Raw genomic sequence first — 24,469 nt, forward strand, 5'->3', positions numbered from 1 at the left:
GCATAATGTTTTCAGCTATGCTGTCAGATGCCTTTCAGAACAGTTCCTTGGGAATCAGCCTGAGATACAGGACTGATGGGAAACTGTTCAACCTGCGAAGACTCCAGGCTGTCACCAAAATAAAGGAGACTGTGCTAAGAGACCTTCTTTTTGCTGATGACTGTGCCCTGAATGCTGGATCAGAGCAGGAAATGCAAGCTAGCATGGATAAATTCGCAGCAGCATGCGATAACTTCGGCCTCCTCATCAACATAAAGAAAACCGAAGTGATGCACCAGCCAGCTCCGAAAGCCCAACACCAAGAGCCCACCATCATAGTGAAGGGACAAAAGCTGCAAGCAGTGGACCAATTTACATACCTTGGCAGCACCCTGTCTCGCGCAGTGACAATTGACATCGAGGTCAACTGCAGAATCGCTAAGGCAAGTTCTGCATTTGGCAGACTGTTGACCAACGTGTGGGACTGCCGTGGAATAAGCCTTGCTACAAAGCTTAAAGTCTACCAAGCAGTAGTGCTAACTACCCTGATGTATGCCAGTGAGACTTGGACTGTATACAGGAGGCACGCTAGGCAATTGAACCACTTCCACATGACTTGCCTCCGCAGACTTTTGAGGATCCGGTGGCAGGATAAGGTGCCAGATACAGAAGTCCTCTCCAGAGCAGGCCTGCCGTCAGTTTATACTCTGCTTATGAAAGCCCAGACACGCTGGGCAGGCCATGTTGTAAGGATGTCAGACCACCGCATCCCCAAACAGCTCTTTTATGGTGAGCTGTCTCAAGGAAAGCGATCGCATGGGGACAAAAGAAGCGATATAAAGACACGCTGAAAGCCTCTCTCAAGTCCCTGGATATTGACATCATCTCCTGGGAAACCCTGGCACAAGACCGATCGACATGGCGTACGCTGATCCATCAAGGCTGCCAGACATCTGAAGCCAGAAGGATAACTATAGCACAAGAGAAGTGAGCACTCTGTAAAGCCAGAGCTGTAAATGTTGTAACAGTGGTGCCCACACATGTCTGGCCGACATGTGGCAGAACATTTTGTGCCTGTATTGGCCATATCAGCCACCTGCGGATGCACTGTGGACAGCTCACAACCTGCTAGATGTCAAGGTCTTCTTCGAATACGATGGACGAACATCATCACCTGCCTGTCCGCCACTGCCTGCCCACTCGCCTCCTCAGCCCCCCCCCCGCCGGCTCACCTGCCCCCCCGCCACTGCCTGCCCACTCGCCTCCTCAGCCCCCCCCGCCGGCTCACCTGCCCCCCCGCCACTGCCTGCCCACTCGCCTCCTCAGCCCCTACCCCGGCTTGCCTCCTCACCCCCCACTCGCCTCCTCAGCCTGCTGCCGCCACCAGCTCACCTGTCTGTCCACCGCCAGCTCGCCAGCTCCCCCGCCACCAGCTCACCTGTCTGTCCGCTGCTGGCCTCTTATCTTCTGCTGCTGCCCCAGCCCCGCCCCCTGCTGCTGGTTCACTCTCACTTCCCAGCCTGCCACTGGTCTCTTCACCACCCCACCTGCCAGCCGGCCAGCCAGCCAGCCAGCCACCCGTTGGCTTGCCCCACCCCGCCGCTTGCCTACTCACACCCTGCAGGCCGCACAGTGAGCCCACCTACTCACCCCCCGTGGGCTGCACAGTGAGCCCACGCGGGCCACATGAGGCCCACGGGCCATATGTTGTGCAGGCCTAATCTGCAGATGCTGCAAAACGTCTGTTAGTCTATAAGGTTCCACAGGATTCTTTGCTGCTTTTACAGATCCAGACTAACACGGCTACCCCTCTGATACTTGAGGCCTAATCTAGAGTCTGCTGCTTCTTTTGGGTTGTTATGGGTGGGGTAAAACCTCAGTGAAGGTGGTGAGTGTAGCCACCCTTCAACTGGGATAAATGTAAGAAACAATGAAGCTCCTTTATGAAATGAACTAGCTAAAACAATAGCAGCCTCCACCCAAAACAAAAGTACACATCCCCACCAAGAAACTGAGCTTTGTGGAGAAGTTTTGCTGGCTATTGTTTTGTGAAGGTTTGTGTGTCTGGAAGAGAAGCAACAGAAAGACCACAGAAGTTGAGGGCTTGGCTACACTTGCAAGTTCGAGTGCATTAAAGCGGCCCTGGGCACCCTAACTCCTGATGTGTCCACACTGGCAAGGCATGTACAGCTCCTGAACTCCGCAGCTGGAGCGTTCCTTGTACTCCACCTCCACGAGAAGCATAAATGCCCGGGCGTCAGTGTGAACGAGGTATTGCATTACTGCAGGGGTTCTCAAACTGGGGGCTGGGACCCCTCAGGGGGTCACGGGGTTATTACATGGGGGGGGTCGCAAGCTGTCAGCCTCCACCCCAAACCCCGCTTTGCCTCCAGCATTTATAATGGTATTAAATATATTAAAAAGTGTTTTTAATTTATAAAAGGGGTCACAGTCAGGCTTGCTATGTGAAAGGGGTCACCAGTACGAAAGTTTGAGAACCACTGCATTACTGTGTTGTGACTGGCATCCAGAAACATCCCATAATCCCCTGAAGTCAAGTGGCCACTCTTCTCATTGTTTTGAAATCAGCTACAGGAATGCGGAGATGCCCTTTCAAAGCTCCATTTCTGACAGCTGGCCTGCTTATCTGCTCCGGGACAAAGCAAGCCATTAGTGTGGAATGCTGCTGTTGTGAATGTGTGTGTGTGGGGGGGGTCTGCTGCTGTCTGAACTTACAAGACAGCATGCTGACATTGGTGCATAGGGGAAAGCGCTCAGTCCCTCAAAACACACTCTCTCCCCCTCCATATACACACACAACATACTCCCTGTCACACTCCATCCCCCCCATTTGAAAAGCACGTTGCAGCCACTAGCACACTGGGATAGCTACCACAATGTACTGCTCTTTGTGGCATTGCAAGAGCTGCTAATGGGGCCATGCCAATGCGCTTGCAGCTGACAGTGTAAACACACAGCAGCATTTTCCCTGCTGCGGTCTCTGAAGGCTGGTTTAACTCCCAGCGCTCCACATCTGCAAGTGTAGCCATGCCCTGAGAGAGAGGGCAGCAAGAAAGCCAGGGAGGAAGCTAAAAAGAGCACTTACAAGCATGGTCCTGAGAAAAGCCAATGGAGAGCTTTTGAGCAGAGTGCTGGCTGAAAGAGCCTTTGAGCTGTGATCAAAGAAACTGTCTCCTGTTGTTTGATTCCTCCTGTGTTCAGGAAAACAGGGCTTTTGTCATAGTTCCTCTTTTACCTGTAAAGGGTTAAGAAGTTCACATAGCCTAGCTGACAACTGACCAGAGGAACCAATGGGGGACAAGATGTTTTAAAAGAGGGAGGAGGGAAATCAGTCTTTGGTCTGTTCAGAAAAGTTTGTGCTGGAGTGAAGGATCCAGGAATCAGCCATCTTACATTTCTTAAAAGTAGTAAGTGTTTAGAGAAAGAATGTATTAGATTATGTTTATTTTCTTTTGTGACTTCTTTTTGCATAGAGGGAGAATCAAATTGGGTTCATTTTTTGTGTGTGTAACTAAGGTTTTGCCCAGAGGGACATCCTCTGTGTTTTGAATCTGTTGTCTGTGAGAGTAGCTTGCATGCTAATCTAACAGAGGTATTCCTTTCACCCTTTTTCTTTAATTAAAAGTCTTCTTTTAAGAACCTGATTGATTTTTTCCTTGTTTTAAGAGCCAAGGGTTTTTTGGATCTGGGCTCACCAGGAATTGGTGGGAGGTGAATCCTGCCAGGAAAAGGGGGATAAAGACTGGGGAAATATTTGGGGGGAAGACAGAGTTTCCAAATGACTCTCCCATAAATGTTTGTTTAAACAATTTGGTGTGGCAGCTACTAGATCTAAGCTGATAAATAAGCACAGGGGTTATCTCATGCGGGTCCCCACATCTGTACCCTAAAGTTCAGAGTGGGGGTGACACCTTGACATGGTAGGCAGCGAAGTGGGATTCAATTGAACCAAAAGCCAGTAGATTTTTTTTCTCCTTTTGGGCTGCTGGGGAAAGCAGTGCAAAGAGACTCAGGGCTTGGCTACACTGGAGAGTTGCCGTGCTGGTGGAGGCTTTACAGCGCTGCAACTTAGTAACTGTCCACACCTGCAAGGCACATCCAGCGCTGCAACTCCCTGCCTGCAGCCCTGGCTGTACACCTGGTCTGCTTGGGGTATAACAAGTGCAGCGCTGGTGATGCAGCGCTGTTCGTCAAGTGTGGCCACACACCAGCACTGTTGTTGGCCTCTAGGGTATTAGGAGATATCCCAGAATGCTTTTAACTAAATTACTCTCTTTGTTTTGTTGTGAACTTGGGGCTCTGGGAGCTGCTTATCTAAAAAACAAACACAGCTCTTGTTTGCTGTGATCAATCTGTAACTGACTGTGAACAATCAATTGAGATAACCCACTACCTTGCTGTGAATGAGGCAGGCAGGTGGAGGAATGTTTGCTTGAGGAGAGAAACAGCGGGGGGAGGAGGGGAGAAAGGGAGTCAGTTGGAGCAGCTGCTTATCTGGTCTGCAGGCTATTTGCAGTTAACAGTGAATGAGGGGTCGAGGAAATGTTCAGCTCCCTGCCTTGCAAAATCTGACACACAGTGTCAGCTCCAAAAATCCACTCTCTCTCTCTCTCTCTCTCCCCCGCTCCCTGTCACACTCCACCCCACCCCCCTCTTTTGAAAAGCATGTTGCAGCCACTTGAATGCTGGGATAGCTGCCCATAATGCATCACTCTCAACAGCGCTGCAAATGTGGCCACACTGCAGCGCTGGTAGCTGTGAGTGTGGCCACACACCAGCGCTTTCCCTACACAGCTGTACAAAGACAGCTGTAACTCCCAGCGCTGTACAGCTGTAAGTGTAGCCATACCCATAGATCGTTATCACTCTTTGCCTGAAGGGCTTTTGTTAGATGAAAGTTTCCAGCTGTGAACAGCTGGAGAGTAATTAACCTTTTGCACAAAAAAAGTCACAAAACCTTTTTTCCTTGTTTCTTTCTTACTCTGAGGCTATGGCTATACTTGCACTTCAAAGCGCTACCGCGGCAGCGCTGCAAATTTGCAAGTGTAGCCATGGCCAGAGGGGTCAAGTTCCAGTAACAAAGGAGATTACAAGCTGTTTCCCCACCCCACACACACACCACTCTTGGGGATACTAGGATAGATCAGAAAGGCTGAACACTGAATGCTGTGAAAGTCTCTGTTAACTAAGCAGCCCCGAGCTGAGGCATCCCAGTTTCAGTGAACTGCAGAGGGGGTGTGACCCAGCACAACAAAGCAGGAAAATGAGTATCAGTGACACCACTAATAAACTAGAGATGGCCAGACTGGCAGCAGAAGAAAATGAAAAGAATCATAAGAGACTGTTTGAATTAAAAGAACTTGAGAAAGCAGCTACTGAAAGAGAAGCTGCTACAGACTAGGGACTGAATGGCTGGGCAGCAGTTCTGCAGAAAAGGACCTAGGGGTTACGGTGGATGAAAAGCTGAATATGAGTCAACAGTGTGCCCTTGTTGCCAAGAAGGCTAATGGCATTTTGGGAAGTATAAGTTGGGGCATTTCCAGCAGATGGAGGGATGTGATCATTCCCCTCTACTCAGCACTGGTGAGGCCTCATTTGGAGTACTGTGTCCAGTTTTGGGCCCCACGCTACAAGAAGGATGTGGATAAATTGGAGAGAGTCCAGCGGAGGGCAACAAAAATGATTAGGGGGCTGGAGCACATGACTTATGAGGAGAGGCTGAGGGAACTGGGATTGTTTAGTCTGCAGAAGAGAAGAATGAGGGGGGATTTGATAGCTGCTTTCAACTACCTGAAAGGGGGTTCCAAAGAGGATGGATCTAGACTGTTCTCAGTGGTAGAAGATGACAGAACAAGGAGTAATGGTCTCAAGTTGCAGAGGGGGAGGTTTAGGTTGGATATTAGGAAAAACTTTTTCACTAGTAGGGTGGTGAAGAACTGGAATGGGTTATCTAGGGAGGTGGTGGAATCTCCTTCCTTAGAGGTTTTTAAGGTCCGGCTTGACAAAGCCCTGGCTGGGATGATTTAGTTGGGTTTGGTCCTGTTTTGAGCAGGGGGTTGGACTAGATGACCTCCTGAGGTCCCTTCCAACCCTGAGATTCTATGATTCTATGAAGAGAAAGCCAAAGAAGATGCCCACAAGAGAGCTATGGAGTAGAAAGAAAAAGAGATAGAGATCCAGAGGGAGGCCCAAAAGCATGCACTGGAGTTAGCAAAGATTTAGTCGAATCCACCAAATAATCCTAACAATCCTCTACCCAAAATCCACGGATGGGAGCAGCTATGTCCACAGTATAATTAATCCAGTGATATTGCCGAATATTTCCTCAACTTTGAGAGACTGTGCACTCTCCATGCCATTCCTGAAGATCAGAAGATGACCACCTTGGTAGCAAAATTGACTGGAAGAGCTCTGGATGTATTAAAAAAGATGCCTACTGGACATGACTATGGTAAATTTAAGGATTTGGTTTTGAAACAATTCCAAGTTACACCTGACACTTACAGAGTCAAATTTAGAGCCCTTCAGAGAGGGCCTGGACTAAGTAATGTGGCTTATGTACACCAGATAAAGGATCTGTTAGAGAAATGGGCCGACGGCAGGGGCATAACTACCTTTGAAGGAATGGTTGATTTCATGACTCAGGAACAATTCCTGAATATGACCAAGGATAATATAAAACAGTGGTTATGGGATAAGAAAATAGACTCAGCCGAAAGTCTTGCTTCTTACACTGATCAATACGAGCAGTCCCAGGCTGCCAGAGAGGTGGGGAAAACTGACACAAAATGGATGGAGGGAGCAGAGAACAACAACTCTGATCACAGTTTGAGTGAAAATCAGAAGGAACACCCTCAAACCACACCCTACCACTGGGGGCAACCCAAGGCCCCATCTACATCCCAAGGTAAATCCCAACCCCCTTATCATCCCACCACACCAGCCTCCAGCAACCCACCTCGCCCCAGTGATACTTTAGCAGGGTGATGTTTTAAATGTAATGAGCTGGGACATATAAAGGCCCACTGTCTCAAGAACCCCAACCGATTACAGTTCATTACACTACAATCACATCAAAGGTCCCCAGGCCCAGATGCCTCTCAAATACCCTTGGAGCGAAGGGAAACCTTGAGAGTGGGCGGAAAGAAGATTGTTGCATGGAGGGACACTGGAGCACAAGTGTCAACTATCCACCAATCCCTAGTGGACCCCAAATTCATCAACCCAGAAGCTCCGGTGACAATTCAACCCTTCATGTCAAACTCTTTAAACTTGCCTACAGCCAAGTTGCCTGTCTAGTACAAGGGCTGGCCAGGAATGTGGACTTTTGCCGTCTATGATAATTATCCCATCCCCATGCTGCTGGGGGAAGACATGGCCAACCATGTGAAGCTAGCCAAGAGGGTGGGAATGATCACCCGCAGCCAGGGCTAAGCAAGATTTCACACCTATTCCTGTTCCTGAGTCTTCCACCAGGGCCCTGTCTGTGTTACTAGAGACCAAGACAGAGGTGATGGAACCAGATCCCCTGCCCATGAGTGCTACAGCCATAGTGGATCCAGTCCCAGAACCAGAACTGGTGAAGCAACCAGCACCAGAACCATTGCCAGCACTGAGTGCAGTGCTTGCAAACCCGTCTACAACTCCAACGCCAGAGGGCACCTGTGAGCCTGAACTGGCAGAAGCAGCAGATAACCCTACCCAAGAGGCTTAGCCAGAGCCTGAAATACCACAGTGCACCAGCGGAGAGTGGTTCACAGCCAATGGAAACAACCCCATCCCCTGCATCGCTTCCAGAGGGACCAAGCCCAAGTCCAAGGAGTAACTGATGTCTCCAGCATCAAGGGAACAGTTCCAAGCTGAGCAGGAAGCAGATGACAGCCTTCAGAAAGCTTGGGCGACAGCACGGACAGGGCTGGTGCAAGGACCCCCCATAGCAACTCCCCACCCCCGCGGCAGCTAACGCCGGCCAGGGAGACTCCCCTCTGTGGCAGCTAACCCTGCCTGGGGAGCCTGCCCCAGCTCACCTCGGCTTCACCTCCTCCGCTGAGTACGCCGGCGTCACTCTAATTCTCCTCCCTTCCGAGGCTTGTGGCGCCGATTGGAGGAGACTTAGAGCAGGGGCTGTGTGCTCACCAGAGGAGGCAGAGTGGAGGTGATCTGGGGCGGGGAGCGGTTCCCCTGTGCACCCCCTCCGTTACTGCGGGCGACCCTCCCCGTGCCCCCCCACCCCAGCTCACCTCCACTCCACCTCCTCACCTGAGTGGGCTTTTAGGTGCCCCCAACCACTAGGCCCCCTAAGCGGCCGCCTAGTTTGCCTAAATGGTTGCACCGGCCCTGGACATGGAGCACCCCACCGCCTCTCAGCTCTTCTAACTGATCCTGGTTTGTTGTAGAACAAGGGTTTTATACAAGGAGACTCTTTCTCATGGACACCAGGAAAACTGGCATCCTCAAAGACAGTTGGTAGTTCCAACTAAGTACCGGGTAAAGCTTTTGAGCTTAGCCCATGATCATCCTAGTGACCATTCTGGGATGAACAGAACCAAAGACCGGTTGGGGAAGTCCTTCCACTAGGAAGGAATGGACAAGGACGTTGCTAATTATGTCTGGTCTTGTGAGGTATACCAACGAGTGGGAAAACCCCAAGACCAGGTCAAAGCCCCTCTCCAGCCACTCCCCATAATTGAGGTTCCCTTTCAGCAAGTAGCTGTGAATATTCTGGGTCCTTTCCCAAAAAAGAGCAAAAGGCCTGGTATGATAAACATTCCAGAGAACAATCCTTCAAAGTAGGAGACCAAGTCATGGTCTTTAAGGTGCTCCAGGCCAATAAAATGGAAGCATCGTGGGAAGGGTCATTCAAGGTCCAAGAGCGCCTGGGAGCTGTTAACTATCTCATAGCACCTCAAATATAAAGCCTAAGGTATACCATGTTAATTCTCTAAAGCCCTTTTATTCCAGAGAATTAAAGGTTTTCCAGTTTACAGCCCAGGGAACATATGCTGTAGAGTGGCCTGACGGTGTCTACTACGAAGGAAAAAGTGATGGTGGCGTGGAAGAGGTGAACCTCTCCGCGACCCTTGGACGTCTGCAGTGACAGCAGATCAAGGAGCTGTGCACTAGCTTTGCGTCAATGTTCTCAGCTACCCCAGGATGGACCAAATGGGCATACCACTCCATTGACACAGGTAATGCTCACCTAATTAGAGCCCCATCCTACCGGGCGTCTCCTCACGCCAAAACTGCTATAAAACGGGAGATCCAGGACATGCTAGAAATCGGTGTAATCCACCCATCTAACAGTGAATGGGCATCTCCAGTGGTTCTAGTTCCCAAACCAGATGGAGAGATATGCTTTTGCGTGGACTACCATAAGCTAAATGCTGTAACTCGTCCCGACAACTATCCAATGCCATGCACAGATGAGCTATTGGAGAAACTAGGACATGCCCAATTCATCTCTACCTTAGACTTAACCAAGGGGTACTGGTGAACCTGCCAAGGAAAGGTCAGCCTTCATCACCCATGCAGGGGTGTATGAATTTAATGTGCTCCCTTTCGGATTGCGAAATGCACCCACCACCTTCCAAAAACTTGTAGATGGTCTCCTAGCAGGATTGGGAGAATCTGCAATTGCCTACCTTGATGATGTGGCCATTTTTTCTGATTCATGGGCAGAAAACCTGGAGCACCTTGAAAAAGTCTTCGAGTGCATCAGGCAGGACTAACTGTTAAGGCTAAAATGTATCAAATAGGCCTAAACAGAGTGACTTGCCTTGGACACCAGGTGGGTCAGGGAACTATAAACTCCCTACAGGCCAAGGTGGATGCTATCCAAAAGTGGCCTGTCCCAAAGTCAAAGAAACAGGTCCAATCCTTCTTAGGCTTGGCTGGATAGTACAGGCGATTTGTACCACACTACAGCCAAATCGCTGCCCCACTAACAGACCTGACCAGAAAGACACAGCCAAATGCAGTTCAGTGGACTGATGAGTGTCAGAAGGCCTTTAACCAGCTTAAGGCGACACTCATGTCTGACCCTGTGCTAAGGGCCCCAAACTTCGACAAACCATTCCTAGTAACCACAGATGCGTCTGAGCATGGTGTGGGAGCAGTTTTAATGCAGGAAGGACTGGATCAAGAATTCCATCCTGTCGTGTTTCTCAGCAAGAAACTGTCTGAGAGGGAAAGCCACTGGTCAATCAGCGAAAGACACTACTACACCATTGTGTACGCGCTGGAAAAGCTACGCCCATACGTTTGGGGACGGTGTTTCCAACTACAAACTGACCATGCTGCGCTAAAGTAGCTTCATTCCGCCAAGGGAAATAACAATAAACTTTGGTGGAGTTTAGCTTTCCAAGATTTTGATTTTGAAATACAACACATTTCAGGAGCTTCTAACAAAGTGGCTGATGCACTCTCCTGTGAAAGTTTCCCAGAGTCAACTGGTTAAATCGTCCTTGAAATGTGAAAAATCTTGTTAGTTTTACATAATTAGTAGTATATGTAAAGGTGCATGCGTTTTATTAATCTGTTTCTCCTAAAGTTCTAGGAAAAAATCACAGCCAGTGTGGTCCCGCGCTGTCTATGATTTGGGGGGCGTGTCATAAACAGACAGTTAAGGGTTAGTTCCTCTTTTACCTGTAAAGGGTTAAGAAGTTCATATAGCCTAGCTGACACCTGGCCAGAGGAACCAATGGGGGGACAAGATGTTTTAAAAGAGGGAAGAGGGAAATCAGTCTTTGGTCTGTTCAGAAAAGTTTCTGCCGGAGTGAAGGATCCAGGAATCAGCCATCTAATATTTCTTAAAAGTAATAAGTGTTTAGAGAAGGAATGTATTAGATTATGTTTACTGGCACTAGAAAAGATTCAGAAAAGGGCAAGTAAAATGATTAGGGGTTTGGAGAGGGTCCCATATGAGGAAAGATTAAAGAGGCTAGGACTCTTCAGCTTGGAAAAGAGGAGACTAAGGGGGGATATGATAGAGGTATATAAAATCATGAGTGATGTGGAGAAAGTGGATAAGGAAAAGTTATTTACTTATTCCCATAATACAAGAACTAGGGGTCACCAAATGAAATTAATAGGCAGCAGGTTTAAAACAAATAAAAGGAAGTTCTTCTTCATGCAGTGCACAGTCAACTTGTGGAACTCCTTACCTGAGGAGGTTGTGAAGGCTAGGACTATAACAGCGTTTAAAAGGGAACTGGATAAATTAATGGTGGTGAAGTCCAGAAATGGCTATTAGCCAGGATGGGTAAGGAATGGTGTCCCTAGCCTCTGTTTGTTGGAGGATGGAGATGGATGGCAGGAGAGAAATCACTTGATCATTGCCTGTTAGGTTCACTCCCTCTGGGGCACCTGGCTTTGGCCACTGTTGGTAGACAAGATACTGGACTAGATGGATCTTTGGTCTGACCCGGTACGGCCATTCTTATGTTCTTTTGTGACTTCTTTTTGCATAGATGGAGAATCAAATTGGTTTTTTTGTGTGTAACTAAGGTTTTGCCCAGAGGGACATCCTCTGTGTTTTGAATCTGTTGTCTGTGAGAGTAGCTTGCATGCTAATCTCACAGAGGTATTCCTTTCACCCTTTTTCTTTAATTAAAAGTCTTCTTTTAAGAACCTGATTGATTTTTCCTTGTTTTAAGAGCCAAGGGTTTTTTGGATCTGGGCTCACCAGGAATTGGTGGGAGGTGAATCCTGCCAGGAAAAGGGGGATAAAGACTGGGGAAATATTTGGGGGGAAGACAGTTTCCAAATGACTCTCCCATAAACGTTTGTTTAAACAATTTGGTGGTGGCCGCTACTAGATCTAAGCTGATAAATAAGCTTAGGGGTTGGGGGTGACAGCTTGACAGCTTTGTACATTCTTTGCAAATAAGCAGGATTGCACCAAAGAAACACCTGATTCTATCATTAATTTCTCCTCCTAGTAGAAGCAATGCACAGGACCCCAAAAACTGGCTACCAACTTGGGCCAAAAAGGGGTAACTGAGTTACCTGGGTAATAGGCTCCTGGGTGAGGTCCCACGTTGGAAACCTACAGCTGACCCCAGCCAGTAGCATCATTATATGGGTATCTAGGATCAGCGAGGAGAGTCCATGAGGCTGCTCACCATAGCTAGAGCTACCTAATGCAGGGGTTTATCGAGACATTTATCTCCTCCGGCCTGCAGTGCCGGGGTTCACCTAGAGCTAGCTACATATGTTCATCCACAGCCCCCACAGAAGTAAATGAGGCCAGAGCCCCAGCTGGTGTGAATCAGCCCTAGCTCCACTACAGTCAATCCTCAGCTGGGTGTAAATTGGTGTTGCTCCATTGGACTCAGTGCACCAGCTGAGTATTTGTGCCATAAAATGTACTTATTTAATAGACACTGGCTGAAATTCCCCTCATGCAGAGGATCAGCATGAGAGCCAGGTTCTGCTTATTAAATCCGGGTGAATAACTGACTTTTCGGGTCACTGGCAATTCTGAAAGAAATCAGAAAAAAAAATCCGGTCAACCTGAAAACAATTTTTTTTTAAGTTTAAGTGAATTGAAAAGTCAGAAAAAATTGTTTTGGATTGAACAAGGTTTCTGATTTGAATACTTTTCACATTAAAAGGAAATTAAGAAACAAAATCAGCAAAGAATCCTCGAAAGCTCATGCTGCAAAACGTCTGTTAGTCTATAAGGTGCCACAGGATTCTTTGCTGCTTTTACAGAACCAGACTAACACGGCTACCCCTCTGATACAAGAAACAAAATGTTTCATTTAAAAAAAAGTCAAAAAAAGTTTTGGTTTCTTTTCTATTTTTTTTTGTTTGTTTCTCCAAAAATTTTCATCCAGCTCTACCATTTACGTCCTGCTCATGGCCTACATTTGCTCTCTCGCGTGTACACACACACACACTCTTCTCTGTGTGTTCCAAGCATGATTCATAATTAAACAGAAGTAATTAACATTTATTAATTGTACTACAGTAGCAATGAACAGGCCCAGTTCTGATTGGGGCCCCAATGCATCAAGCTCTACATAAACACATAGAAAGACCTGGTCTCTGTGCCAAAGAGTTTACAATCTAAACAAGACAAAACAGAGGAAGAGACAGACTACAGATAAGGAGATGACTGGAAGTTTTCCCCACATATATATTACCAAACACATATATGAAATACTGCTAGACTGACAGAGGGATATGCATGGTGATTACGACTAGCCAAAACACATGTTGTCTAAACTTTTTATTTATGGAAATTTGAATTTTGACTAATGCATTTTTCATGAAAAGGAAAATATCTGATTTCTGAGGAAAATATCAATTTTTCATCTAAAAGACAAAACAAAAAGCAAAACCCTGAACTCCCTCAAAATGCAATGTTTCGATTTGGAAATTCTGCCAACGTTGCTTCATGTGAATTGTAGTTCAGTTGCTTCATATCTCCATTCTCCTCTATAGGCCGGGTTCCCCAGCTGGATTTCATCTCCCATGATGCATTGTGGCCATGGGAGTTCCATGATTCACCACTCTCCCTCAGCAAGGCATCATGGGAGATGTAGGCCAATTAAGGAACCTGGCCCATAAAAGAGAATGGGGGCAAGAAGCACACAAACTACATCTCCCATGAGGGACCAGGGTGTCATTTCAGAATTGAAATATTTCCATTTTGCATTTAAAAGTTGAAATTTCTTGTGAAAAATTTCAACAAAAGCATTTTCCCCCTCATTTTCATTATAATTTTCCATGGGAAATCCCAGTTTCTGACCAACTTTAATGTGATTAGATAGATAAGAGCAGGAGTAGTCAATAGGTGGACCATGGGCCAAATCTGGACCACCAGACACTTCTGAACAGATCCCAAAATGTTACTTACTTATTACCATTATTGTTGGGATTTTTAAAATTAATTTCCCGAGTCTGAACCTTGACTATACCTTAACCAAGAAATTTGGACTTTGAGAAAAAATAACTGACTACCCCTGGGTTAAAGGGTATTAAATCCCCCTTAATCCCTCAATATAGAGTACACATGGGACTGAAGTGGGGCCTTGCCCTTGGTCTGGACTCTGCATATGGATGAAAGAACAGGAAACATCCCTTGAAACACATTTGTGAATGCTATTTCTTGTTTTGGAGCGGGAGCTACAGGATTTTTGTCCATCACTATGGAGAGCTCCAAAATACAGGAATTGCCCAGAATGTATGTATGTGTATGTGTGGGGAACACATCAGATGGCCCCGCTAGTTTGTTATCCCCCCTCCTGCCACCTCAGAGAACCAGAGGCCTTCATCACTTTAGGTAGTTTGAGGCTTTAAGAAAAATAAAATTTCCCTTTGGCTCCCAATTTCTCGCAACCCCAGACAAACAATCCATTCATGTAGTGCCCAGCTCCTTCGCGACAACCCCTGCTTCCTAAGGCAGCCACTCCCTCCCCAACTCAAATACCAGTTCCCTCCCTCCTCTGACTGTTCCTCTCCCTACATCACACACACACCAATCCCCTTATACTCCTAAGCAATGTGGGCTGAAATTTTCAAAGGAACCTAAGGGACTTAGGCCCCCAAATCCCAGGGAAATTCAGTGGCAGTTCGCTAACCTCATGCTCCCTATCTATGATGCTGAGAGAGCTCCCATCACTGTAGCATCTTGGCACCTCACAACCTTCAGTGCATTTGTCCGGGCATACCTCTGTCAGGCAGGGCAGAGCTATAACCCCATTTTACAGATGGGGGACTGAAACCCACACACACGAAAGGCTAGGTTTACAAAGGTACCTAGGTGCCTAAAGCTGCAGATAGGCACCTGGAGGAATTTTTCTAAAGCATCAGAGGAGGTTAAGCACTAGAGCTAGCCAAAAACATTCTGAGGGAATGGTTCTCTGTTGGAAGGGGCGTTCTGTCAAAATAGGAGAAATGGATTAGTTCTGATGAAATTTCATTGAGGAAAAATAAAATGAGACCGAAACATGCCTAGAAGGCTGAAAGGTTCCAGAGAGAGAGAGAGAGAGAGAGAGAGACACACACACACACACAACCAGAACATGATGGAATTTTGTTGCATGGGAAATTTCTACTTTTTTTGGTTCCCTTTTGGAACTGAATTTTTAGGCACTTTTAAGCACCCAAATACCTTTAAAATCTGGCCCTAAAGCCCATTTAAATCAATAGGCGTCAGGAGCCTAAATACCTTTGACGATCTGGGCCTAAGTAATTTGTGGCAGAGCAAGAAACTGACCCTGGGCTAGTCCTCAGGGCTACGCTCTACCATGCCTCTGGGTGGGGCCAGGTCCCCCATCACAGGTGTGTCTTCTGGTGCCTCTGGAGCAGCGGGTCACTGGCACAGCACTTGCCCAGGTAGGACCCGTCCCTGGCACAGGTTCCTGGGGGCTGGCGGCAGGGTTTCCCACCCCTATGGGTGCGCTGGTGCGCCAGGAGGGTGGAGTTCTGACTGAAGCCCCTCCCACAGGCAGTGCAGCGGTAGGGTGCCTCCCCGGTGTGGGTGCGCAGGTGCACAAAGAGGGTGGAGCTCTGGGAGAAGCGTTTCCCACAGCGGGCGCAGGGGTAGGGTCTCTCACCCGTGTGGACGCGTTGGTGCCGGGTCAGGTTGGAGCTGGCGCTGAAGCTCTTTCCGCAGTCGGCGCAGGCATAGGGCCTCTCTCCTGTGTGCACACGCCGGTGCAGGGTCAGGTAGGCGTTGCGGCCAAAACCCTTCCCGCACTCGGGGCAGATGAAGGACTTCCCCTCCTCCTCTGGGGCAGGAAGTAGCTCCCCAGCGTGGGTGCGCTGGTGCCGGGCAAAGTTGGACCGCTCGTGGAAACCCTTCCCGCAGTGGGGGCAGGTGTGGGGCTTCTCCTGCCGGTGGGTGCGGCGGTGCCGGGCCAGCGTGGAGCCCTCCCGGAAGCTCTTTCCACACTCGGGGCACCGGTGGGGTTTCTCCCCTGTGTGGGAGCGCAGGTGCTGCATGAGGTGGGAGCTCTGTCCAAAGCGCTTCCCGCAGGCATCACAGGCGTAGGGGCGCTCCCCCGTGTGGATGCGCTGGTGGGTGGCCAGGGCTGAGCGGACGGGGAAGCCTTTCCCGCACACGGGGCACTGGTGGGGACGCTCGCCGTGGGACCGGCGGTGCTTAGTGAGGTCTGAGCCGCGCCGGAAGCCTTTCCCGCACTCGCTGCACATGTTGGGTCGCTCCCTGGCCTGGCCCTGACTCTCCACAGCTCCACCACAGGGAGGGGATGGGCCCTGGGTGGGGTGCAGCCCAGTGCCTTGCTCACACTCCGACTCTGAGGGCGAGTTTCTCTGCTGCCTTCTTGAACTGCCCTCAGTTACACAGGCTGCTCCCTGACCAGGGCTCTGCACCTGCAGCTGCTCAGGGGCATCCTGCTGCAGCCTCTCTTCCTCCTCCTTTACCATCCCCTCGGCAGCTGCAATCGAGAGAATCCAGACAGGAGTCAGTGCCTCTGCAGGCAGCAAGGGAGCGTCAGGAATGGGGATGCTAAAGGGAGTGTCACAAAGGAATTGAGAGGGTCAAAAATCAGAAGCTGATTCCCCAAACCCTCCGTCCTCCCAGAGGAGAGAGAGGAGGGCCAGGCCTGCGTCTGCAGCCCATCTGAGCATGCAGGGGAAGGGAACTCCAGCAAGTCTCAGGCAGGGTGGGCGGGAAGTGCTGAATTGCATCCACCATGAGGATATGACACCTGCTGGGGACAATCCTGACCTGGCTGAGACGAGGCAGAACTGGGGGAGCTCCCGAAGGTTTGGATGGTTTCCAAGTTAGTTTAACTAAATCCTCACCTCTGTGGCTGCGTCTTGGGACCTTCCTGTCCTCAGAGCCCTGGGGATCTGGGACCCACGGCTCCTCCCCTCCTTCCAGCTGGTAGATCACGAGGGGTTTGGGAATGGGAAACCCTGCTCAGGGGTAGAAAATGGGAGAGTTTGAGGCTGGTATTCACATTGTGCTTCTCATGCAAATAGTTGTCTGCTTTCATATCAGCTCCTTTCCTTGCTTGGCGAGGGGGCACTTCAGACAAAGCAACTGGAAAATATTCATGGAGACCCACTCTGAGGGGTCACACATCCAGTGGCAGACAAACAGGGTCCTCTGCAGTCCATTTAAGGGTCTCTCATGCATGCATGCACGCACGCACACACACACACACACACACACACACGTCCGTCCGTCCCTGGGGTGTAAAAATCCACTTGCCCATTTCACGGTGTAATAGGACAGTGGACTGACTTTTTAAAGTGTACAGTGGGAACCTGGTCAGTCCAGCCCAGTTCCAGGCTGCTTGGTCAAAAGACCAAATCACTGAACTGGAAGAGCAGCCAGGAATGAATAAGGAAGCAATTACCACCTGAGGCTGGAATGGTACAAGTAGCTCCAGAGAAGCTGGCGCTCCGCTTGCCAGTGATGGGGCAAGATGGCTTCCGGGAGTTCCAGGCAGTCGCCCAAGAGCAGAGCATGCTGGGAAATGTAGCTCACTCTGGTAGCTATGTCAACAGTGTGCCCTTGTTACCAAGAAGGCTAATGGCATATTGGGCTGCATTAGTAGGACCATTGCCAGCAGATGGAGGAAAGTGATTATTCCCCTCTATTCAGCACTGGTGAGGCCACATCCAGAGTACTGCCTCTAGTTTTGGGCCCCCCACTACAGAAAGGATGTGGACAAATTGGAGAGTCCAGCAGAGGGCAACAAAAATGATTAGTGGGCTGGGGCACATGACTTACAAGAAGAGGCTGATGGAATTTGGCTTATTTAGTCTGCAGAAGAAAAGAGTGAGGGGGGATTTGATAGCAGCCTTGAACTATCTGAAGGGGGGTTCCAAAGAGGATGGAGCTCATCCGTTCTAAGTGGTGGCAGATGACAGAACAAGGGGCAATGGTCTCAAGTTGCAGTGGGGGAGGTCTAGCTTGGATATTAGGAAACAATATTTCACTAGGAGGGTGTTGAAGCACTGGAATGGGTTACCTAGGGAGGTGGTGGTGGAATCTCCATTCTTAGAGGTTTTTAAGGCCTGGCTTGACAAAGACCTGGCTGGGATGCTTTAGTTGGGGTTGGTCCTGCTTTGAGCAGGGTTTGGGCTAGATGACCTCCTAAATTCTCTTCCAACCCTAATCTTCTATAATTCTATGTCAATGTCCTAGAGTGAGCCAAAAAGCTGGGAAATCAGGGGAAGGACATGAATCCTGCCCTTACCACAAAGACCTGGAACAGAGCTGGTGGGGAAATTTTTGACACAATGATTTTTTTTTTTTTAATCAGAAAATGGCAATTTATGGAAACTAATTTCTCAGGTCCAAGATAGAGCCTAGGGTCAGAGAGCTGCATCCATACCAATGGGTAGGGAACATGGCTGGGATCTAGGTCCCTGGCCAGAATCTAGCAGAGCAGCAAGTTCAGTCTATACCTCCTGCACCCCAGGGAGAGCCCGGATGTCTCTCACTCTTTGTAAGCTTCCCCCATTGGAGCTGTTCCACTTTGAATAAACAATTAAATATTCACGGGGCCAACACAAGAGAAATTGGTTCCACAGCCTGTGGGTTAGGGCACCCCACAGGAACTGGGCTGAGCTAAGTCTCTGCTCCAAATCAGAGCCTTGCAAACAGGGAAGTCATGGGAGGGAGCTCTTCAGGTGCAGGAGGAGTGACTAGGTGATCCTGGGGGTGATCTGTTAGCTTGTTGTGTGCCTGCTTGATTGATGTTTATAGTGTGGTCTGTTTTGGGGGCTGTGTGCTGAGCCTAGTGGCCTGCTAGGCTAGACTGAGACCTTACTAACGAGGCTGTAGCTGGCCATCCTTTGATCCCTTGACAAGGAGCAAGGCTAACTCAGGGAGAACAGGGGTTTAAAAAACCTGCTCCTAAGTGACCAGAGGAGCTAGTGAACAGGGGAGTTTTGCAAGGCAACTTAGAGGGGGAGCCTGAGAGCAAGCTACACTTAACAAACATACTCTAAACTTAGGCCAATAACCCCACACACACATCCCAACCCCTGCCCCCTCCCCCCCAAAAAAACCCAAACAAACCCCCCAAAGAACAAACAAGCAAACAAACAAACCCTGTAAAAGCAAAAAAGAATGCAGGCAGAAGCCCAGCAGTAGTGTGGGGGCTATCCAGTTTATTATTGCCCTGAATGAAGCATGTATCATTATCTGCCTCTTGTGGGTGGGTTACGGTGGCATACTTTTGCACTCGGTGAAAAGAGCTTATGGCCCTCAGAGACTGACTATGGGCTGTGGAGACCAGAATGGCTGAACTAAAGGAGCTAAGGGAGACAGAGAGGTACATAGATGAGACTTTCCAGGACACAGCGGAACAGTCCCACCCCAGTCTGACAGCCTCTGTGCTGCTGAAGAGGATGGAAGTCTCAGAGAAGGAGAACATCCAGCTGGAGCAGAGGGAAAAGATTCCAGATGATGTCATGGTATTCCAGTTATTAGGAAGAGCCAGGTAATAGTTATAGGGGAGTTGATAATTAGAAATATAGGTAGCTGGGCTGATGACCGGGAGAACTGCACGGTGAACTGCCTGCCTCGTGCGAGGGTTGCATATCTCTCAAGACTTCTAGATAGACATGTGTACAATGCTGGGGAGGAGCTGGTGGTCCATGTAGGTACCAATGACATAGGGAAGGATAGGAAAGAGGTCCTGGAGGCCAAATTTAGGCTTCTGGGTAAGAAATTGAAGTCCAGGTCCTCTCTCTGAAGCTGAAACACTTCCTGTTCCACATGCAGAGCCAGCTAGCAGGCAGAACTGCAGAGTCTCAATGTGCGGATAAGATGAGGTGTAGGGAGGAATGATTTAGGTTTATTAGGAAGTGGAGAACCTTTTGGGGAAGGGGGAGCTGTCATAAATATAAAGGGAAGGGTAACAACCTTCCTGTATACAGTAATATAAAATCCCTCCTGGCCAGAGGCACAAAATCCTTTTATCTATAAAGGGTTAAGAAGCTCAGGTAACCTAGCTGGCACCTGACCAAAAGGACCAATAAGGGGACAAGATACTTTCAAATCTGGGGATGGGGTCGGGAGAGAAAGGCTTTGTTTTGTCTGTTCTTTGTCTGTCTGTTCTATGCACTTGCTGGAGACAGATCAAGAAAGCAAGCAATCCAACTCCATTAGGATTAGTAAGTACGTACTAGCAAGGGAATGCATTAGCTTACTTTTATTTTGGCTTGTGATTTTCTCTGTGCTGAGAGGGAGGTGTATTCCTGGTTTTCTTTTTTGTAACTTTAAAGTTTTGCCCAGAGGGAAATCCTCTGTGTTTTGAATCTGACTGCCCTGTGAGATTATCTTCCATTCTAATTTTACAGAGGCGCTTCTTTTAACGTTTTTCTTTCTAATAAAGTTCTGTTTTTTTTTTAAATCTGATTTTTTTTTTAGGGGTCTAAAAAAACGAAAGGTTGGTTTGTGCTCATCTTGTTTATTCTCAAGCCTCCCCAGGAAAGGGGGTGTAGGGCTTGGGGGAATATTAGGGGAAAGTAGGAACTCCAAGTGCTCCTTTCCCTGAGTTTTGGCTAATCACTTGGTGGTGGCAGCATTACCTAATCCAAGGTACAAGGGAGAATGTGCCTTGGGGAGTTTTTAACCTTAACTGGTAGAAATAATCTTAGGGGGTCTTTCATGCGGGTCCCCACAGCTGTACCCTAGAGTTCAGAGTGGGGAGGGAACCCTGACAGGAGCCTACACAGGAAGGATGGGCTCCACCTAACCCAAAACAGAACCAGATTGCTGGCATGTATAATTAAAAAGATTGTGGAGATGTTTTTAAACAAAGGGCTGGGGGAAAGCTGATGGGCGAGGAGGAACACACAGTCCAGACAGACAGAGCCCTTAGGAGAGGATTAATTAAAGAGGATACTCCTCATCCTAGTAAAGAGGAGAGGATATAAAGTACTGTAGGAAGTGGAAAAAAAAATTCAATGAAAAAGAGTCCATCACAGTTACGCCACAGCAAGGCAGTCAACTAAATATTGCTTGTGTACAAATGCCAGAAGACTACATACTAAGAGGGGTGAACTTGAGTGCTTGGTATTAAATGAGGATATTGATATAATAGCCACCACGGAAATTTGACTGAATGATGATAATCAGTGGGACACAGGAACGCCAGGGTACAAAATATATAGGAATGACAGAGTAGGTCTCACTGGTGGGGGGTGACACTACATGTGAAAGAAAGCTTAGAGTCAAATACAGCAAAAATCTTAAAAGAATCAAACTATACCATGGCCTGTGTGATGCAGGTTGGACTAGATGGTTATAACAATCTCTTCTTTCTGAAGCTCTGAAGCAGGCTGTGCCGATGGCCTCCCCTGAACACTGACAGCTAATAAACCCACCCTCTTTTGTGTTGTCTTAAGGCAGGTATCTCCGACCAATGTGTCGGACACAATTACTAAGAGGCTAGGGAGAAATATTATCGCCTTGAATTGAAATAAAGTCTGGGAGGGGGAACTCTATTTTCTTTACAGATCCCACAGATGTGCCTTGTCTCTGTGTGCGTCAGCACCGGTCACACTAGATTTTCTGGCTGTAAACTCCTCAGGCACAGACTGTCATTTACTATGTTTGTACAGTGCTTAGCAGAATGGGACCCTGGCCTCTTGGGCCTCTGTGCAGTACTGAAAGCTAAATACTCACACTAATAATAATGACTAAGAAGAGGACAGGGAACCATTGGGGGTTTAAATCACAATCAGGAATTTTGGGGAATAAAGCGAGTGTGTTCCTGTTCAAATCCCTAGAGATATTAAGAGAAGCATCCCTGGTGGGTCCTAGAATTTTCTGGTCCACGAGAAGAGATGTGGAGGATGTGTCTTTCATATGGGATCTGGGGACTATGAAATGTATCCCTAAGATGTGGGGTCTCTTAAGCACCTCCATTGGCTTCTGCTCAGGGTTCCTTCCCTGCTCCCTTATAAGAACATAAGACTGGAAGAGGTCCCCATAGTCACAAGCTGTACCTGAGGGGACAGGAATCCTTACCCAGTGAGGCCACAGCCTCATAATTCTCCTGCATGACTTCCCTGTAGAGGGCTCTCTGACCTGGGACCAGCAGAGCCCACTGCTCCTTGGTAAAATACACAGCCACCTCCTCGAAGGTCACCAGCTCCTGGAATAGCAAGAATCCCCCATTCAGAGCTTCCTGCTCCAGCCACAGTCCCACTAGCTCAGTCACAGGATACCTAGTTGAGCCCTCTGCTGAATTCTGCCCTGCAGGGATCAGTGTAGCTCCCATGAACCCTAGCTTCCAAAAGGCCCTCACCCCACTTTCCTTGTACTCCACAGACTCTTGATGGCACCATCCCTGCTTTCGTTACTCACAGAAGCATGAACAGAGTGGGGCAGAAAACAGGATTTATTTATTTTTTGGTAAAAATTCAAATACTGAAAAAAAAATTGGACAAACCTGAACTAGTTCAATTCCAAAATGCAGGTCAAAAAACCATTCCCCCACCAACCTACTCCTATGGAAAATGGTATCCAAAACTGGTGCCTCACGGGAGTTGTAATCTGGGGGCCTCAGGCTGCCATCCTCTGTGGCTCAGATAGTCCCAGACATAACTGTGCTGGTCTCTACTACCAAAGAGAAGTGGGGCAAAAACAGAGCCTGTAGCAGAAATGAGAAGTTCCTTCAGAAACTCCCAGCAACCAGAACCCCTAAGGGAGTTTAAATATGGCTTCAGGACCTTCAGGGGCTTGGTCCACCTTCCACACCACAGGAGGATTCCCAATCCTCCAGGACAGGTTTGTATCCAAAGCATAAGGGCCTGTTTGACCCCCAGAATTTCGCTGCCTTCTTCTCATTTCCATGAACTCCAATATGAATGCCCTACCTGAGCCAGCTCTGCTCCAGCCATGTCCCTGCCCCATGCCCTGGGAGGAACGGACCAGATGTGGTTCTTCAGCCTGTCAGGGTAAGAAGATAGGGCAGGTTTCAGAAGGGGCGTTAGGCCATTTCACACCCTGATTCCCACCAGGCCTTTTCCCTGCAGACATGTATCAGAGGGGTAGCCGTGTTAGTCTGGATCTGTAAAAGCAGCAAAGAGTCCTGTGGCACCTTATAGACTAACAGACATATTGGAGCATGAGCTTTCATGGGTGACATGCATCCGACGAAGTGGGTATTCACCCACGAAAGCTCATGCTCCAATACATCTGTTAGTCTATAAGGTGCCACAGGACTCTTTGCTGCTTCCCCTGCAGACAGACGCTCATGACTCAGTGGTGGAAAAAGGCTTGGTCGCGTCATGCCAGTGCAGACCCAGATCCCCCCACCAGGACTGCCACATTTCAACCCCCCGCTTGCCCCAATACCAGAATATCTGAGCCAAATACTACAAAAGAGATGAAAGCAGCCACTTTGGGGGATCCCCCTGACACTGTGCCCCAGGCAGCACATTCCCCCAGCAGCGCAGGGACCAGGCAGAGGCAGGAACTGGCTTTTCCTCTCCCCGCCCCTCACCTTCTCCCCAGGAAAGTCAATGTGCCCCGGGGTGCTGCAGGGAATGGAGCTGGGCAGGGCTGGGAGACGGGAACCTCCCTCCTCACTGATCGCTCCTGCTGCCCCGCCAGTCTCTCCCCGTCTCCCTCCCGCCCCCTCCCCTCGGGCTGGGAGACTCGGTCCCTGGCCCGGCCCGGGGCGTTCGCTCTCCCGGAGCTGGCTCGGCTCCTGCAGGCGCTCAGGGAATCAGAGCCTGGGGGGGTCAGGGAGGGCAGCAGCTCTGGGACTCGCAGACCCCCGCCCCCCGGGAGCAGAGCTGTGGGGAGGAGGAGCCGTTGGTGCAGAGTCACTTTCCTGCCCAGCCCCAGCCCTTCCCCCGGGTCTCTCCCCTCACCTGCAGGCTCCGGCTCAGGGGCTGGTGTCGGCAGAGCCCGGGGCTGGTTCCAGCCCCCGGAGAAAGTCCCCCCGGCTGGGCACAAAGGGGCGTTGTTTCTCTCCCGGCTGGGAAGCGGCGGCTGCTCAGCCCCGGCTCCCCTGCATGACAATGGAGGGGTCATTAATGTCTCACCCCGGAAGCTCAATTGCTGATATCCTGATCTGAGTGCAGAAAGAGCAGCCCTCTCCTACAGCTTTATCCAGAGCCCTCCTGTGGCAACAGCTAATTTCTACATTAGAGATTGCTTGTATAGGCTGCATCCCCAGGAGGAGGTATGCGCAAATCTAAGATGTGCTTTTGTCAGCAGAGCTTAAACCAGCTGCTGCCCAAACAAAATAAGCCGCAAGGACACATTGTGGTGCTGATATAACTGTGTCTGCTTTATTGAAATGTCACTAAGAAAATTACCCCTCTAAGTGTTGTTTGGACCTGGCCTTTAAAACCTTAGGGATAGTGTCCAGTGCTTAATTTGTGCCCGGGCTTGCCAGCGCTGAGCCCTGGCACCTGTGGGCTTGGCAGTTCATAGCTCCAGCACCTCTGGTCTTGCTGTATCAGTTATTAATGTAAAAAAATTGCTTGTGCCCTGGCACCTGTTTCATTA

The 24,469-nt window shown here is 49.0% G+C and overlaps 1 protein-coding gene across 1 annotated transcript; it reads right to left on the minus strand.

Moving 5' to 3' along the window:
* Nucleotides 1-12,870: 12,870 nt before the first annotated feature.
* Nucleotides 12,871-24,055, minus strand: LOC120383251 (zinc finger protein 250-like). The gene is made up of 5 exons (XM_039501121.1): nt 24,001-24,055; nt 22,825-22,897; nt 21,974-22,100; nt 16,780-16,893; nt 12,871-16,409 (listed from the first exon to the last, which is right to left on the minus strand). Exons 2-5 carry the CDS (start codon nt 22,846-22,848, stop codon nt 15,286-15,288), a joined length of 1,389 nt encoding a protein of 462 aa, XP_039357055.1. The 5' UTR covers nt 22,849-22,897; nt 24,001-24,055; the 3' UTR covers nt 12,871-15,285.
* Nucleotides 24,056-24,469: the final 414 nt, after the last annotated feature.

The sequence above is a fragment of the Mauremys reevesii genome, linkage group 15 (genome assembly GCF_016161935.1).
Source record: "Mauremys reevesii isolate NIE-2019 linkage group 15, ASM1616193v1, whole genome shotgun sequence".
Classification (NCBI taxonomy): Eukaryota; Metazoa; Chordata; order Testudines; family Geoemydidae; genus Mauremys; species Mauremys reevesii.